General features: G+C 35.6%; 3 protein-coding genes across 3 annotated transcripts; 1 reads left to right on the top strand and 2 right to left on the bottom strand.

Annotated features, from left to right (window-relative positions):
* Positions 1–325: 325 nt before the first annotated feature.
* Positions 326–5,449, top strand: LOC140891338 (exonuclease 1). Its single transcript, XM_073299785.1, has 14 exons — positions 326–794; positions 1,032–1,151; positions 1,678–1,801; positions 1,955–2,092; positions 2,199–2,408; positions 2,488–2,663; positions 2,757–2,829; positions 2,908–3,031; positions 3,148–3,257; positions 3,405–3,459; positions 3,532–4,451; positions 4,572–4,608; positions 4,801–5,096; positions 5,187–5,449. Exons 1-13 carry the CDS (start codon positions 634–636, stop codon positions 5,031–5,033), a joined length of 2,481 nt encoding a protein of 826 aa, XP_073155886.1. The 5' UTR covers positions 326–633; the 3' UTR covers positions 5,034–5,096; positions 5,187–5,449.
* Positions 5,450–5,924: 475 nt separating this feature from the next.
* Positions 5,925–6,299, bottom strand: LOC140890334 (protein S40-1-like). The gene has a single exon (XM_073298093.1). It carries the CDS (start codon positions 6,297–6,299, stop codon positions 5,925–5,927), a length of 375 nt encoding a protein of 124 aa, XP_073154194.1.
* A 1,456-nt stretch (positions 6,300–7,755) lies between these two features.
* LOC140891390 (subtilisin-like protease SBT5.6) lies at positions 7,756–12,504 on the bottom strand. Its single transcript, XM_073299852.1, has 9 exons — positions 12,387–12,504; positions 12,097–12,289; positions 11,810–11,992; positions 11,571–11,682; positions 9,552–10,113; positions 9,363–9,460; positions 8,917–9,274; positions 8,632–8,845; positions 7,756–8,542 (listed from the first exon to the last, which is right to left on the bottom strand). The coding sequence occupies exons 1-9, from the start codon at positions 12,459–12,461 to the stop codon at positions 8,007–8,009; spliced, it is 2,331 nt and encodes a 776-aa protein (XP_073155953.1). The 5' UTR covers positions 12,462–12,504; the 3' UTR covers positions 7,756–8,006.
* Positions 12,505–15,928: the final 3,424 nt, after the last annotated feature.

The following is a 15,928-nucleotide window of genomic DNA, read 5'->3' as shown; positions in this document are numbered from 1 at the left end:
AAATCTGAAGTGACACGAGAAAAAATTCTCGATATTACGGATTCAATTCTCGTGTGAGCCATATTATCTACTAAAATATTGTAAAATTACAACTCTAAGAATTGGATCATGTTATCCTCTCTCAGTCTCCCTCGAATCCCTTTGAGGTCAACCATGTGGGAAATATGTGAGTACACCCACGGAGAAAGAAAGTCCACATTGACAATTTCCCGAATTATCCCTAACAATCTGAGAAATTACTACGGTGCACCACAGTCACTCCCAAACTCCTTTAGTTTTCCCGCCAATGGCCATAATCCCTCCCTTTCCCTCTTCGTTGTAGATGTTGAGGTCCCCCGATAAGAATTCCAAGATTTTGGCTTCAGCATTCCAAGATTAGGGTTTCTATTCTCTCAAGAAGCCCGACTTGGTTTTACGAAGACCCAGAAAAGATCCTTTTTCGATTTTCTTCAAGTCTTAATTTTATCAGGAAATGAATTTTAGAATGCCGAGACAACCCGATCAGAATCACGGGATCTTGGCGCTAGTATTCCAAGATTAGGGTCTCTGTTCTCTCAAGAAACCTGATTATTTTTTGCTGGAACCAAGAAAGAACAACTTTTTTCAATTTTCTCGAATAACCCGGGTCTGGATATGGGGATACAAGGGCTGTTGCCCCTGTTAAAATCGATAATGATGCCGATTCATGTGAAAGAACTGGAGGGATGTTTTGTTGCCGTCGATACGTATTCTTGGCTCCACAAGGGTGCCCTTTCTTGCAGCACTGACCTCTGCAAAGGTCAACCCACCTCCAAGTAAACTCCTTGCCTGATCCCTATTTGGTTTTATTAATGTGTGGATTTATGTACTTCAATGGCGGCCAAGATTCTTAGTTTCTGTGTAGATTAAAATGTGTATTTGAACTTAGAAGTAATGAAATATTTGATAATTCCAGGAGAAAAAAAATGTTGGTTATCCGTCGTTTTTACACTCCATTTTGACGAATTAAGGTTTGCAAAAGAACATAACATTGCTTTGATCTTGGTTTGCAGACACATTGACTACTGCATGCATAGAGTGAATATGTTACGTCATTACGGAGTGAAGCCAGTACTCGTATTTGATGGCGGGCATTTACCAATGAAGAGTGAGCAAGAGATCAAACGTGCAAGGTAATATATTTTTGCCACTTTTGAAATCTTTTAGTGCATAGAAAGTATGTCTTGCAATCACCCTTTGCAATTCATGATTTTCATTATTCTAATTGATCATATTAAGGCGAAACCCTGGTTGGAAGACTCAGTTTCAGCTAGACTAGCGGAGTTTCATTCTTTAAACCTTGTTTGTTGATCCAAGTTACTTATGCAAGTGTTTGGATTATATGTATTTCTGTTCACCACTCGTGCCACACAGAATCAGGCTGTCAGCTGGTTTATCATAAGGTTTTGGAAATACTCGCTTCAGTTCGTTGTTAAGGATATGGACATACATGATGTTTGACACTTTTGTGATTTTTAATCCAAGAACTTGATCCCCAAATGCATTTCTATTGACAGGATGGGATTCCAAGTTATATTTTTGTTCCCTTTGACCTCAATTGATGATTTTATTTGTGAATGAAGATGCTTGCTCACATTCCTTCAAATAGATACACCAATTAAATGTTATCCCCACTGATTGAGTAGGCTATATTTGCAGGTCCAGGAAGGAAAACCTAGGTCGTGCTATGGAACATGAGTCAAATGGAAATCTGAGCGCTGCTTATGAATGCTACCAGAAGGCTGTTGATATATCGCCTTCAGTTGCCCACGATCTCATCCAGGTAGGATAGCTATAACGTGGTATGGCAAAATCATTTAATTGAGTGTCTGAAGATGACATGATATGCTGTATGGATAAGGTATAGAGGCTTCATTTAGTTCTTAAAGCTTTTGTGGCAAGAAATCACGAGCTTTTCTTAATTTGTTTCTGACAGGTTCTAAAGCAGAACGATGTGTCTTATGTAGTGGCTCCCTATGAGGCAGATGCCCAAATGACGTTTCTAGCTCTCAGCAAGCAGGTTGAAGCAGTTATAACTGAAGACTCAGACTTAATTGCGTTTGGTTGTCCCAGAGTGAGTTTACCAAAGTTGACTTGTAACATGTCATATTTCAAAGATGAGATTTGATGTTATCCTTTCCACTTGAAATATTTAATTGTGAAGTCATCTGTACTTGCAGATAATATACAAAATGGATAAATTTGGGCATGGTGTTGAGTTCAAGAATACCTTGCTGGGCCAAAATAAAGAACTAGATTTAAGGGGGTTCACCCAAACGATGCTTCTTGAGATGTGCATTTTAAGTGGTTGTGACTATTTGCAGTCTCTGCCTGGAATGGGTCTTAAAAAAGCTCACACATTGATGAAGAAGTTTAAGTGTCATGAAAAGGTGATTAAAATTATTTTTCGGATATCATTTCAGATTATTCTTATTGAATTTTAGTTCATTAATGTTGTCTTTAATGCAGGTAGTCAAGCACTTGAAGTACAATTGTGTTGAGTTAACTACTCTTTATGAAGAATCTTTCAAGAAAGCAGTTATGACCTTCAAGCATCAACGAGTTTATGATCCTGTTACTGAGGACATCGTACATTTATCTGAGCCAGCTTATTGTATTGGTGATGGTTTAGATTTCTTGGGTCCATATCCTTGAGTGATGAGTGTTTAAGTTTTGCATATAATCCCGCAAATTACATATATCTATACTTTATTGAAGTACACCTTAACTGTAATCACATCACTACCTCAGCATGTAGTTAAAGGTATAGCGCTTGGTGACCTTGATCCTTTTACTAAGGAGCCAATCCAGGTATAACAATGGCTTCTGTTAGTATAACTACATTTTAGATTTGATGTTTCCTTACAATCTTCTTTTTTTCGAAAATAGCAAGAATGTGATGCTACTGAAAGAGTACTGCATGATACTTACCCACTCAAGAATTTCAAGCCTGATGGTGAAAGGAAAAAGCTTGATTTGCCCGTGCAGAAAAATCTCCTTACAAACTACTTCTGTATCCTTAAATTAAAATTAGTTAATGCATATTTCAATTTTCTATTGCTGATACTCATATTTTAAAGAATTAGATCAGCAGAACCATTGCTTTTCTTTTTCCTCAATCTGATGAAGGTGTTGCTTCTATGGAGGCAAAGCGGGAATTCAGGGCCCCTCGAATCACATCTAATCGTCCAATTGGAAGCTATGAAACTTCTGGCCGTCACCTAGAGGAGCATGATGAGGTTACTTCTAATCTTTTGAGCAACTAAGACATGCCTGCTTGAATCCTCAACCCAACCACCTGGCTTGCTTGTGAACTGCATGTCAAGCCACTATCACATATCAATTGAAGAGATTAATTTTTTGTTATCGGCATTGCCTTTTTTCAGGGAAAATGTGGTATGGGTACTGAAAATTCAAAGTTTCTGGAGTCACTGGACCATGGTACGTGGGATGTGTGATATATTACTACGAAGGAAAGCTCTTATCGTGATCGTTAATTGTTTATGCGCATAGGTCTGTGGAACAGAAGAGGAGTTGTGAATCACACTAACATCACGCCAATAACCGAGCTACAGAATTCAGTGTGTAAGCCTTGTATCTCATTGCAGAAGGACCTTGACTCGGTTCAAGAAGACAAGCAGGCAAGATCAGGGAACAAGAATGTGATTGTGAGGAGTTCATATTTTTCGAAAAAGTTCATGAAGGAAAGCAACAAGGAAAACGATATTAACCTTCATCAGAATGGTGATAAAAAATTTGAGGATATTATTTCCAACTATGCATATAAACCCCTCTCGTCAGTGATAGACCGAACATGCAGAAAAGAGGAAGAAAGAGTTACTGTAAGAAGTTCTTATTTCCAGCAACAGAGCACAAACGAAAATGTTTATTATGAGAGAGAAACAGCTGTTGCTAATAGTGACAAGGATATTGACGTGGATGGAGAATACGGGCAGGCAACATTGGGGGATAAAAAAGTGATAAAGAGGAGTCCCTATTTTCTGAAAAAGCCTATAAAGGAAACCAATGGTGGCAAAATCGACGTTGACAAGAATGATGCTGACAAAGTTGAGGATTTTAACAAAAAATGCATAGAAGAGGAGAAAAGGGTTATCGTAAGTTCCTACTTCCAGCGCAGAAACATCAAGGAAGATGTTAATTGTAAGGGGGAAAAGGCTGTAGCAGAGTATGCTCTGGGGACATGTGGATTTGGCTCAGATGCAGGTGATTTCAAAACAACTGAGGATGTCACAGGAAGCCGAGGGAAGATCTCTTACCCCGAGTACAAAGAGAACCTCGGGTCTCAAAACTTGATAATCAGAGATGATGCCGCTCTTGAGACATTTAACAACATTCTTGAAACCCCTTCAGATTATAATTCCTCTGAATTTGAAGCCAAGAAAAGAAAGGTTGTTCAAACCGACATTCAAACAGTGAGTTCTTTCTCTTCGTTTTTAAATTGCATTTCCTTGAGAAGTGTGGAGTACGTTTGTTTTCTGTTTTTGGTTTTTCTGGTTCTACCTTAATCTGCCTCAATTCTTCATTCAATTCAGGACAAGTACAACGCGACCAACAAGACTTCGACAACCGGTACGTAGCCCTGGCATACTTGTGAATTCTCATGATCTCTTTCTGAGTTCTCAAATGGAATTGATATATGTATTTGCCCATCAAATCTGACCTTTCATATATCATTAATCGAAACCCTTTGTTTCATTTAAATTTGTTTTCTGTGGCTTCATTTGAATAAGTTTCTAATATCTGCTAAGAGTCTGGTACCAGCACCATTATGTTCAGGTACCTGCACGTCTGATTTGGATGAAGAAACAAAAGAGGAAGAAGGGAAGTTCAGCAGCGACATCACTCATTTGAGCCGCTATTCTGATATATCTGAGAAATCTATGGAAAGATTCATCTCAGTGATATCATCATTTAGATACAATCCATCCGGCTCTCGCGCCAGTGGTCTTCGTGCCCCTCTGAAAGATATAAAGAACAATCACATGAAAAGATAAAGAAACACTGGCTGATATCTGCACCTAAAAGTGTAAACGCTTGCCAGAATTCGCTATTCCTTGGTAAATCATCATTGTGAGTTGATTATCCCTGCATATCAGGGTTTTTTAATTCTTTGTTGTGACATTAATATACCCTATTCTTCGTTTCAGATTCCAGCTCGGTGTCGACACCTTTTGAATTCTCAAAGTCCTGAGCATCATTGGCTTAGTATGAGTCCAACGTTGCCATTCTGGTTTCTTGAATTTCATTTATGTAACCTTTTTGTCTGCTTAATTAATCAATGAAAAATCTGTTGCCTTGACCTGACATATAGGCTCTTAAGAATTTTTAGCCTCCTTTTGAGTAATTATAGTGATGATATTGTTCCCAATGAACCTTAAATCGTGTTACACAACTGTAACACTTAGGTAGTGTTTGGAAGAGCTTTTATGAAGCACTTCTTAGTTTTTTTTTAACAAAATTTCAAAAAATTTCAAAATTTGTTAAGGAATAGTTGAGAAGTACTTCCTAGAAATTCTCATAAACACAACTTAAAAGCAGTAGCGAACAACACGTTAAGGTAGTGTTTAGAATCATTGTTTTTAAAACATTTCCAAACACTACCTTAATTTACCAAGCTCTGTTGCTATTGTTTTACACAGCTGTATCATTTTTGGACCATCATTTAGTACCGACAGTTGATTCATGTTAATTTTTTGGTGAGTAAATTATTTCATATTTCTTTATCTTATCTTATCTTAAACCACAAATGTATGAATATTGAAAACAAAGACATATATTGCTTCTTTCCTTGGGATGTCTTGACAATAAAAAATATACAAGATCCAACAATAAAGATTATAATAATATGACATTTTCATCAAAAAATAACATCAACTGATTTTTCCCTAAGTTTCAATAAACCCAGTCATCCGCAGAATCGAGTTCCGGACTTCACTCAAATTCCTACGTGGTTTCAGAGTTCCCCCATTTCCGGTGCAAACGGAAAATGCCATCATCTTTCCGGCAAAGCGCCGAGCTATGATCACGTGCGGCGGCACCATTTCTCCATCATCGCCATCCAACTCCGGCTCCACGTAACCGAGCCACGAGTAGTTTCCAGGTATTTTAACAGGAACAGACCTCTTATGAATCCTGGACCCCGTATTGTTTGCTGATCCCAGAGAATTGCAAAAGGCAGCTGGATGGGAGTCATGCAACTCATTGTTAATGTCTCCGTTTTCGCGGAATATAACATCAGATTCTTGAAATTCTTCCGCCATTGCATGAAGCTCATCTTTGAGAAGAGAAATGAATATATTTATAGGGAATGGAAGCATGGTTTTAAAGTCAAATCGTGGAGAGTACACCTTTGATGGATAGATTGCTTTATTTTTTACTATTATATTAGTACACAATATTAACTAATAATTATAAATAATTAATGATCAGAATAGGAATTAGTGATCTCATAATTAATATTATATATTTGTTTCATATGTTTGAAACAAATCCAAATCCCAAAGCAGTCAGAAAACGAAACCGACGCCGCTGTTGCTTGACATCCACGGCTTTTCTTGTGTGTGTGTGTGACTTTCTTGTATAGAAATAATCCTGTAATTTGTTGATTTTTGATTCATGTTATGCCTCGTCTTCATATTCCTTGCTTAATGTTTACTCCAGTTTTTCTGATAATAAATTTTAAAGCCTGCACCGGTTTGAGTGATAGGATAAGTAATATAATGTAAATTAAAAATAAATAAGAAAAAATAGTTAATACATTATTTGATTTGATGGATAGATTATAATTTATTTGATTTAATTGATGTAAAATTATTAATTAAAAAATAGATAAATAATATGACGAAAATAAGGCGAAATTAATTGAGATAAGTTATACAGATTAATAATACATCAAACCAAACAATGTCTCGACGGTGTTTTTGGTATCATGCCATCGTTTGATGAAAAATTACTAAAATAAATAATAAATAAAGTAAAAAAATATATAAATGAGTGAACTAACACGATAAATTGATCTAACAACATTATCAAAATCGAAAAACATTTCGAGTTTTAGGACAATTTTGAAACGTTTCCTACTTAATGTCTATAACCATAGACGTCTACAGAAAACGGGAATTATTATTATAATAATTTTTTTTTATCCGCTGAGCATTTTCCTAAAAAAAAAAAAAGGAAGAACGAGACTGGGGGAGTTTTTTTTTTTTTTTTTTTTGTTTTTTGTCTATATTAAGGGTTTTCAGAATATTTATTCAATCAATGTGGTGATCCAATTATGAGCAGTCCAGCACATACGACGGATGGGTACGTGGTACGCCCAAAAATAAAACGACTGGAGCGTGAGACATTAACGAGTGACCCAATTATGGGCAGTCCAACACATACGACGGGCATGCCCAGAAATGAAACGACTGAAGCGTGAAGATATTAACGGGTGGTCCAATTATGGGCAGTCCAACACATACGGCCAGCATCCCAGGAATGAAACGACTGAAGCGTGGATATATTAACGGGTGACCCAGTTATGGGCATTTCTATACATGTGTTTGAGCTCTGATATCATGTTAAAAATAAAACTTGGACCTAAATCACCCCAAAAGCTAGCTTAAAGGGAAGGGTTATCTTTGTCTATATTATATGAGACACAAATTAACACACCAACAAAATGTTTGAAATAAAAACACATAAAATAAACTTTTGCAAATACTACCAATTTCTTGATTGAGGGTTACAATTGAATATATTACTTGGTTGAATGCTATACATTTGTAGCGAAATTCAAACCATTTCTTGTCGCTCGTCACATCTTTTGGGCAACGAAATGTCAATTACATGGAGAATCCAATATCGACTGCTTTTCTGCAAAATTATTAAAAACGGATTTCTCAATGCCATTCTCTATCTACATCTATACTTGTTCTCAAGAAATCTGCATGCGGCCAGAAAACACTAAAACCATGAAAGAGCTAAGCTACTGAAACAGCTATGGGACTTCTGACTATATGGATTCCATCAGACCATGTATACCATCCAAATTCGTACTTGTTTTTCTCAATAACATCCATCGTTTCACTCTCTGTTTTCACCGTAATGGTGAAGCTCTTCTTCTCCCCAGCGCGGGTAAAGAACAGAATGGAAGGTGTGAACTGTACGGAGATTCCTGGCGGAGGTTTCGCACTGACGAAATACACGCTCTTGCTGCCGCCCACGTTTGTGACGGTTCTCTTCACCGTCACGGTGCCGTTTAGCTTCGAAACGGCCAGAGATGGATAATTGAGATTCGCCGGAGACGGTGCGTTTTCCGGGCAATTGAGTGGATTGTCGAGTTTCTTGATTCCACTGCTGCATAAGAAGAGAATATAATCATTGTAGGAAGCATCGTATACAAGTCCTGGATCTGCTGCTTTTGTGGGTCTGAAATGGCCGGAACCGAATTGAAAAGGGTCCGCCGGAATCCCCGATGCGTCTGTGATCAGCTCGTCTTCGTTGTTATTCAGTCCCGCTGCGGGAACAGTAGATTCATTTCAAAACATGTACTTTTCTTTCCAGATAATTAACGAAGAATGAGTTTTCAGAGTAAATTTAATTTACCAGATGTTATGATAGCAGATCTTATGGCTGCGCTGCTCCAATCGGGATGCACGGCTTTGAGCAGAGCAGCGGCGCCGGCTATATGCGGGCAAGACATGGAAGTTCCCGAAAGAATATTGTACTTGACGACCCGATGATCTAGCTCCAGCTTCGTCGGTGACGATGCTTCACTCCATGCTGCCAATATATTTAGCCCTGGAGCCGTGATATCTGGCTGCGAAATGCACATATTCAGCATTAGATTTACAACATACCAAATGGGCTTTTACTCTAAACATATATTACCTTCAGAATATCTGGTGAAAGAGTGCTGGGTCCTCTACTTGAGAAAGCTGCCATAAATGGTGCTGGTTTGGAGTTCAAAATCGTGGTGGCTGGTACTATATAAGCAGACGGCGATTTCGTGGTGGAAATGTAGTTGAGAATCTTGAGTGCATTCTCGTAATTGACACCGGTTGCGGGAAGAAGATGGGCATCGGCTGCTAACTCGTCTCCATTGGCTTTGCTATTGCCTAAAATGAAAGCTATTCCTCCGGCCCTTTTGACCTCCATACCTTTTCCCACTCTGGTTCCATTACCCCTCAGACATATTACAATCTTCCCTTTTGCCTTTTCAGGGGACAGCGAACCAGCTAAGCATTGCCTGCAAAAATTATACAAAACCCGATTTTCGTATCAGTCACATGAAACTATTTGATGAAATGAAAAGGAGAAGGGTATATATTATCCACCCGGATAAGTTCTTGGGCACTTCAGGCATGGCTACTTGACCCGCATAAACCAACGGATACTGTTTCTTCTCCAGCTTATACGGAGTTACTGTTTCTCCCTGCACAAATCCAAATCGAAAAACAAATGAATTTTTGTGATCTTACAGATTGCCAAGTTTCTGAAAGTTAACGAATAGCTTAATTAATTACATCAACTTTCACGCCATTTCCGAGTACAACAGACGACAAGAATTTCCGGTCCACGCTGCTGGCGCCGACGGTGATGATCCAAGGAGCAGGATTCGACAGCGTCTCCGGGGCAGGCCCGGAATTCCCGGCGCTGCACGCCACCAGAATATTTTTCTTGGCTGCATGTAAAGCCCCGATGGCGATTCCATCTTGGGCGTAGGGAGTGGGTTGTTTGGTCCCGATCGATATACTCAGCATGTCGACTCCGTCGGCAATGGAGTCGTCGATGGCCGCTAACATGTCTTCTTCGAAGCAGGTGTTGCCATCTTCTTTGCCCTGGCCGGGAATGGCCCAGCATACTTTGTATATAGCTAGGCGAGCCAGCGGAGCGCCGCCTGAGATGGTGCCCTTGGCGAAGCCGCCGAGCGCAGATACGTTATCGATTTTCCGGCCGGCGACGGTGGAAGACGTGTGGGTGCCGTGGCCGTCCATGTCGCGGGGTGATCGGTAGTCCAGTGTTCTGTTAAGTGACCCATAGTAGGCTTCGTAGCCTTTGATGTAATATCTTGCACCGATAATTTTCCTGTAATTTAAGAAATATTAGCTCAACATTTCTAGTTATTTTGGCTGTTCAACGTGAGACTGGAAAATAATGAGACGAAAAAGCGATGATTTAATGAAATAACAAAAAATTAGATACTATAACGCCCTAAAATAATTATTTTCCCTAAAGAATTATTGTTGTTATAAAAAATTATATATATTAGATGTTGATTAAGAGTCTGTTTAATTGGAAAAACAAAGAAACTAAAAACAGTTTTTTAAGAAAGAAATGTTTTTCTTGATGTTAGTGCATTGTCTCGTAACAAAAATGCTTAAAAAAACACTTAAATTTATGAGCTAGAACTATAATTTTAGTATTCTAGATTTCTGCTTCTAATTCCATTTAAAATATGGGGGAAAATGCGCCACACTTACTGAAATATTTTTCTAAGCTATATTTTTTGTATCTAAACCCGCCCAGGGAAAACAAAACACCTTAATTCTCGAATCAATTACAAATATTTTTGATATACTAATTATAACCATAAAAATCTAGAAAAAGCATTTATCAATTATCAATATATATTTTAATTGTCATATTAATCATCCAATTTAGTTATGGAAAACTTTTCAAATTTTGATTTTGGTACAATAATTTTAATTTTCGGTGATTTTAGTTCGATGTGACATTGGAAAATGCTGATATGACATCCAAATAAGCAAGTGGATAAAAATAATTGAAAATTAAAAGTTAGTGCACCAAAACCAAACTTTGAAAAGTTAAATGAACAAAAACAGAAAGATAGACAAGTTAATGGAGAAAAAAAAAACATTTTAACTTTGGATAAAAGTTATTTATCCAAGTGATCCATTTTCTGATTTTGTTTCTTGACTTCTTTATTTCTTTATAGAGTCCTATTTTGCTAGAGTAAGCATCGTGGTAATAAGACCAAAAACAAAATTAAAAGTCTAAGACCCAATTTGAGTTTTCTGCGTCTCATTAGTGTGAAGATGTGTCAAATCTCTCACATTATACAAACTCAACTTTTATTGAAGCATCGCCATTGTCTGTATTGCGCAGAGTTGCATGGATGAAAATGGCTGACGAAAAATTGTTGAGGTATATAAAATTTCACCAAGAAGACGGATAAAAAACAAAATACCACAGGCATCGAAGGGATAGAAGCAGCTCACAAGATGGCTATGCCAGAAGCCACACATGATTAATCAATTATTTTGTCTGTTTATTTATTTGGGCCAAGAATTCGTCAAAACAACAAACAAAGCCAACCCAGTCATGCACGTAACGACATCACTTGTAGGACACCAATTTACATGGCCAGTAGATTCCCCTTTTGCTTCTTTTTCTTTTTTTCAAATTAACTCATTGTTTTTTAAATCAAGAATTAATAGTGATATCCATATATCATGTTTCCGATATGCGCGCGTGCGTGTGCGTCCATGTAGTATGTGGGTTGGATCGAAAAGAATACTTACTTGTTGCAATTTGATGAGGTGAAGGCATCTCCAGATTGACAGGTTCCTTTCCATGATGGCGGAATCGGTCCCATCCCTTCGTCGCTGAAGCTTTTCGATTCAGGCCACACACCTGATCGATCAACAATCGACTTCTTATTGGGTTGTTTTAGGCATTGAAGTTTACATTTCAAGAAAAAAATTATATGTTACCATTTTTTTTTTAAATTTCTAAATTTGAAATAGCAAAATTGACATACCACTGTCCAACATGCCTACAATAACATCTTTTCCATAGCTTGATTTGAGCCATAAACCCCCATCCTTGACACTGCTCACTTTTGTCGTCGTCTCCTGTAAACCTGCGAATTCCCAAGACCTTGTGGTGTGTAATGAATACTTCCCTGGATGGCTCCGAAACACCGACACCACTTCCTCCATCTCTAAATATTCAAAACCCAAAAAAAAAAAAACCCACAAATCATACACAAAAATCCACGGTGAAAACCAATTCTTGAAGGCTTTTTTTGCGTTAAATTTCACCGACGGGAGAGTTTTGAAGCTTCTTCCGACGTGAGCCGTGCTGCGAAGCCATTGATGCTGTGCTTGTAACTGTAAACAAGTGATGATCTTGCATCTTCCTCGGTTTCTTTTACTGAAAACAGATACGAGTGATGGGTTTCGTCGATTTCTTCGATCGTTTTCTGTCCATCATGCTCCCCCAAATACACTATATACACCTGAAATGATCCAACTTTGATCCATATAAGCCATAAAAAAGATTGCAATATTCACTTTCGACATAAAAATGAGTGGCAATTGCCATGTTGGTCGAACCTGTTTCTGATCACTACATGATCCCAGGATTGGAAGAAGAAGAAGAATGGAGAGGAGTATATGAAAATTCTCCATTAATGCTGAAAAGTTGAAAGGGGCTCAGAATATTTGACAGATACGCTGAATATTTATAGGGATTTCTTGGAAAATATTTGTTATGGTAAAATACTGTATGTATAATTTAGATACTTATCCTTAGTGAGGAGATATACGTTCAAAATATTTGCCAAGATTTATCGGGGAAAAAGAAACTGATCGGCTATTCATTTGGGAGTGATAGTAATTGGTAAATAAATTTGAAACATTTCATTGTAATATATTATGTGAAACAGTGCTTGGTAGTTTTTTGTGTACAATGTATTTTATATTTGGTTAATCCCAAGATGATGTACTATTATTAATTAGAGTTAATCGAGAACATTAATCGTAGGTTCCTTGTATTTAAGGGATATATAAGTATTCCGTCGAGATTCAAAATAAAGGAGCCGGTTGTGTTCAAGATAAGGATATTGTTCTTTGTTGATATTCAGAAGATACTCTCACCCTCTTATCAACTTAAATGCCCTTTTTCCATCCCCTTTATATTAGTGTTGAGGAATTTTTGTGCAATGCTACATGTATAACCAAATTTATACATCAATTTGTACAACACAAAAAAATCAATACAAAAATTTCATTTATCAAAATCTCATTATAAATTGAATGTAAAATATCGCGATATAATAGCAAAATCTCACGATATATTTGTTGTAAATATCGTTGTACACGATATATGTTGTACTTCTAGCATTATTCGAAATTTTTATATATACTATTTTCAAAATGGGATTGACAATCATAAAACCAGTACAATTTCGGGTTTTGGTTCATTGAATTTTTAAAAGTTTAGTTTTGCTGAACTAACATTTAATTTTCGACTACTCTAAGTCTAATTGCTCCGACAAATCAATAATTTCTGATGTCATATAAATATTTTTCAATGTCGTTTTGGGTGTCACGTCAACCATTCAATGAAATATGACTGAAAGAAAGAAAAAAAAATCAAAGTTATTACATTAAAACCAAAATTTGAAATCATATGAACCAAATCTAAAAATAAATTAAATTAGTGGGAAAAAATTTATTTTCCCAAACATATGGTGAATTTTCCAAATAAATAAATCAAGAAATCCCCAAATGTTCTTAAAAAATGCAAAGAAAGAAAAGCAAAGAAAGAAGACCCAAATGCACATGCTCAAATTAGTGAAAATATATATTTTTTTCATTAGTTCAATTTTTTGGGTTTTGATTCATTAAGTTTCAAACTTTAGGGACGGTAAACTAAATTGTAGTTTTCGATGATTTTAATTCAATTGCTCATATTCTTAAGAAAATGATGACATATTATAGAAAGATATTGAGATGACATAAAAATTGTTGACTTGTCCAATACAATCAAAAATTAAAATTTAGTTACCAAAACCAAACTTCAGAAATTTGATAAACCAAAACCCGGAAAGATTTGGTCGAAAAAAAGTTATAGATCTTTTAAGTTTACATTTATTTACTTATTTATTTTGAGCAATGCTTGTAGTTTATAAGTTAGTTTCTATCACAAAGTTTATCAATCAAAAAATAAAATTTTCTTACCTTCAAACAACCAAGAAACGAGAAGAAATAACAAAATAAGCAATAGAATCTCTCCCTACATTTTCCCTTCTACCAAATACATGATAACATTAACATTAACAAATTAAAGGCGGCATCAAAATGCCCGTTAATTAAATTTCGAATTTGAGGCAATATCGATGTATGTCAGTTACTGTAAATTATTGAGGTCACGCATTCTTTTCTTTTTTATTCATCACCAATTATACGAATTGAAATATTTATCTAAATCTATATATATTTTTATTTTCGAATTAATCATTTTCCAAATTTTTTTATTGAAAATAATAGACTATCTAAAAATTTAAAAAATATAAATAAAGCTATGATTGGATTTCAATATGGAAAATATTATATGTACAACAAGGATTACAAATTGGGTTACAAAATGAATTTGAAAATATAAAATTATTCTTACATTTTATTTGGAAAAAATATTTCAAAATTACATTTAGGATAATTTTGTAATTTCAAATAATGTACTTTGTAACCCAACATGTAATCTCATTTGCACATATAGCATGATCCTTTCAATATCGACCTCCATCTATACTCGGGGGTGTGCTCCTAGCCATCAAGGAAGGACTACTACACATCAAGGAGAGGCAGAACCCACTCTTGGGCAAGGACGAGCATCTCTACTATGAATGAACCCTTGTGGAAAGTGAAGCAATGGAAGACTTAACTCATGTTGCACACAACATTGCTATTTTTTCATCTTTTTCTCCTATACAATTTAGTTGGGTGAATGAAGATTTTCCTATTTAGTTATTGAAGCTTGTAAATCTTTACGGTGTGTTGGATTTATAAAAATGATTTGGATTTCAAATCCATGGAATTGAAATTTTATTTTAGTGTTTGGTAAGAATTTAAAATATAATAGCATAAATTGATAATATAAATTTTTAGATAAATGGTATTTTGTAAAATTTTCAAAAAAGACTTCAAATATATGAGTAAATTATATAAATATGATTTTAAAATTTTTAAAAAACTCGAATCCTATCATGAAATCCTACAAAATCCGATAAATTTCATAAAATTTTATTTAATTAAATAAAATCTCATGAAATCCCATCAAATACCAATCTTAGTTCGAAATATCATTTACCAGATCCCAAATCATGGAAATCCTTCATAGTTCATAGTTCATAGTTCATACCAAACACACGATTAAAATCATTGATTTCAATAACTACAAGTTGTTAAATTTTTTTCAAAGAAGAAGGTAGGATTGGATTTTAAACTATAGATAGATATAATATTAAAGATAAAGACTATATATTTTAGGGAAAAAATTCAAAAAAATGTTTGGTACTTGTTTTATTTCCAACTTTACCCCTTGTGTTACACCAAAAAATACCTAATGATACAGTCTCTCACCTGGTTAGGATTGTAATTTTATTATGAATGAAGCTAATTTGGTCCAAAGTTATTAAAACTCTGTACACTCCGTATACAAGTAGCATTACCTAAAGTGTTAATTTATCCCACACACAAATATCATACCAAACATAATTTTTTTTATCACTCTACATTATATTTCTACGTCAATTATTCTTTTTATTATTTATATAGTAATCAATTAATAATCACATCATCTAAACCAAACATAACCACAAGTATAAATGTAATTTTAAATAAAACTTCACCAAATCAACTTCTAGTTGTGTGTCGAGGATTGATCTTATTCCTATTTCATCAGAATGGATCGAAAGGATACTTATAAGATGATCATGTCCTTCATAATTAAATATTCCTAAAAAAAACAAATGTACAATAGGTATCATTTTTTTATGGCCGTGATTTAGAAATCTTGAAAAGTGTTTCATTTTTGCCATCCATTTCAAGCTTCTAACATCAATACCGAAAGGTATCATCCCGCTTAATGCACC

This window comes from Henckelia pumila, chromosome 3 (genome assembly GCF_033568475.1).
Source record: "Henckelia pumila isolate YLH828 chromosome 3, ASM3356847v2, whole genome shotgun sequence".
In the NCBI taxonomy this organism is placed as follows: Eukaryota; Viridiplantae; Streptophyta; class Magnoliopsida; order Lamiales; family Gesneriaceae; genus Henckelia; species Henckelia pumila.
This window is presented reverse-complemented; position numbering and strand designations above follow the sequence as displayed.

What these genes read in the sequence shown, in the direction of transcription:
- LOC140891390 (XM_073299852.1), bottom strand. Translation starts at nt 12,461, where the DNA reads ATGGAGAATTTTCATATACTCCTCTCCATTCTTCTTCTTCTTCCAATC. An exon ending in GAAATGGCGTGAAAGTTGAT is followed by an intron (nt 9,461 to 9,551) that starts GTAATTAATTAA and finishes GGATTTGTGCAG; the next exon opens with GGAGAAACAGTAACTCCGTA. An exon ending in GTGCCCAAGAACTTATCCGG is followed by an intron (nt 9,275 to 9,362) that starts GTGGATAATATA and finishes TAATTTTTGCAG; the next exon opens with GCAATGCTTAGCTGGTTCGC.
- LOC140891338 (XM_073299785.1), top strand. Translation starts at nt 634, where the DNA reads ATGGGGATACAAGGGCTGTTGCCCCTGTTAAAATCGATAATGATGCCG. An exon ending in TTGCGTTTGGTTGTCCCAGA is followed by an intron (nt 2,093 to 2,198) that starts GTGAGTTTACCA and finishes CTGTACTTGCAG; the next exon opens with ATAATATACAAAATGGATAA. An exon ending in TCTCCTTACAAACTACTTCT is followed by an intron (nt 3,032 to 3,147) that starts GTATCCTTAAAT and finishes AATCTGATGAAG; the next exon opens with GTGTTGCTTCTATGGAGGCA.
- LOC140890334 (XM_073298093.1), bottom strand. Translation starts at nt 6,299, where the DNA reads ATGGCGGAAGAATTTCAAGAATCTGATGTTATATTCCGCGAAAACGGA.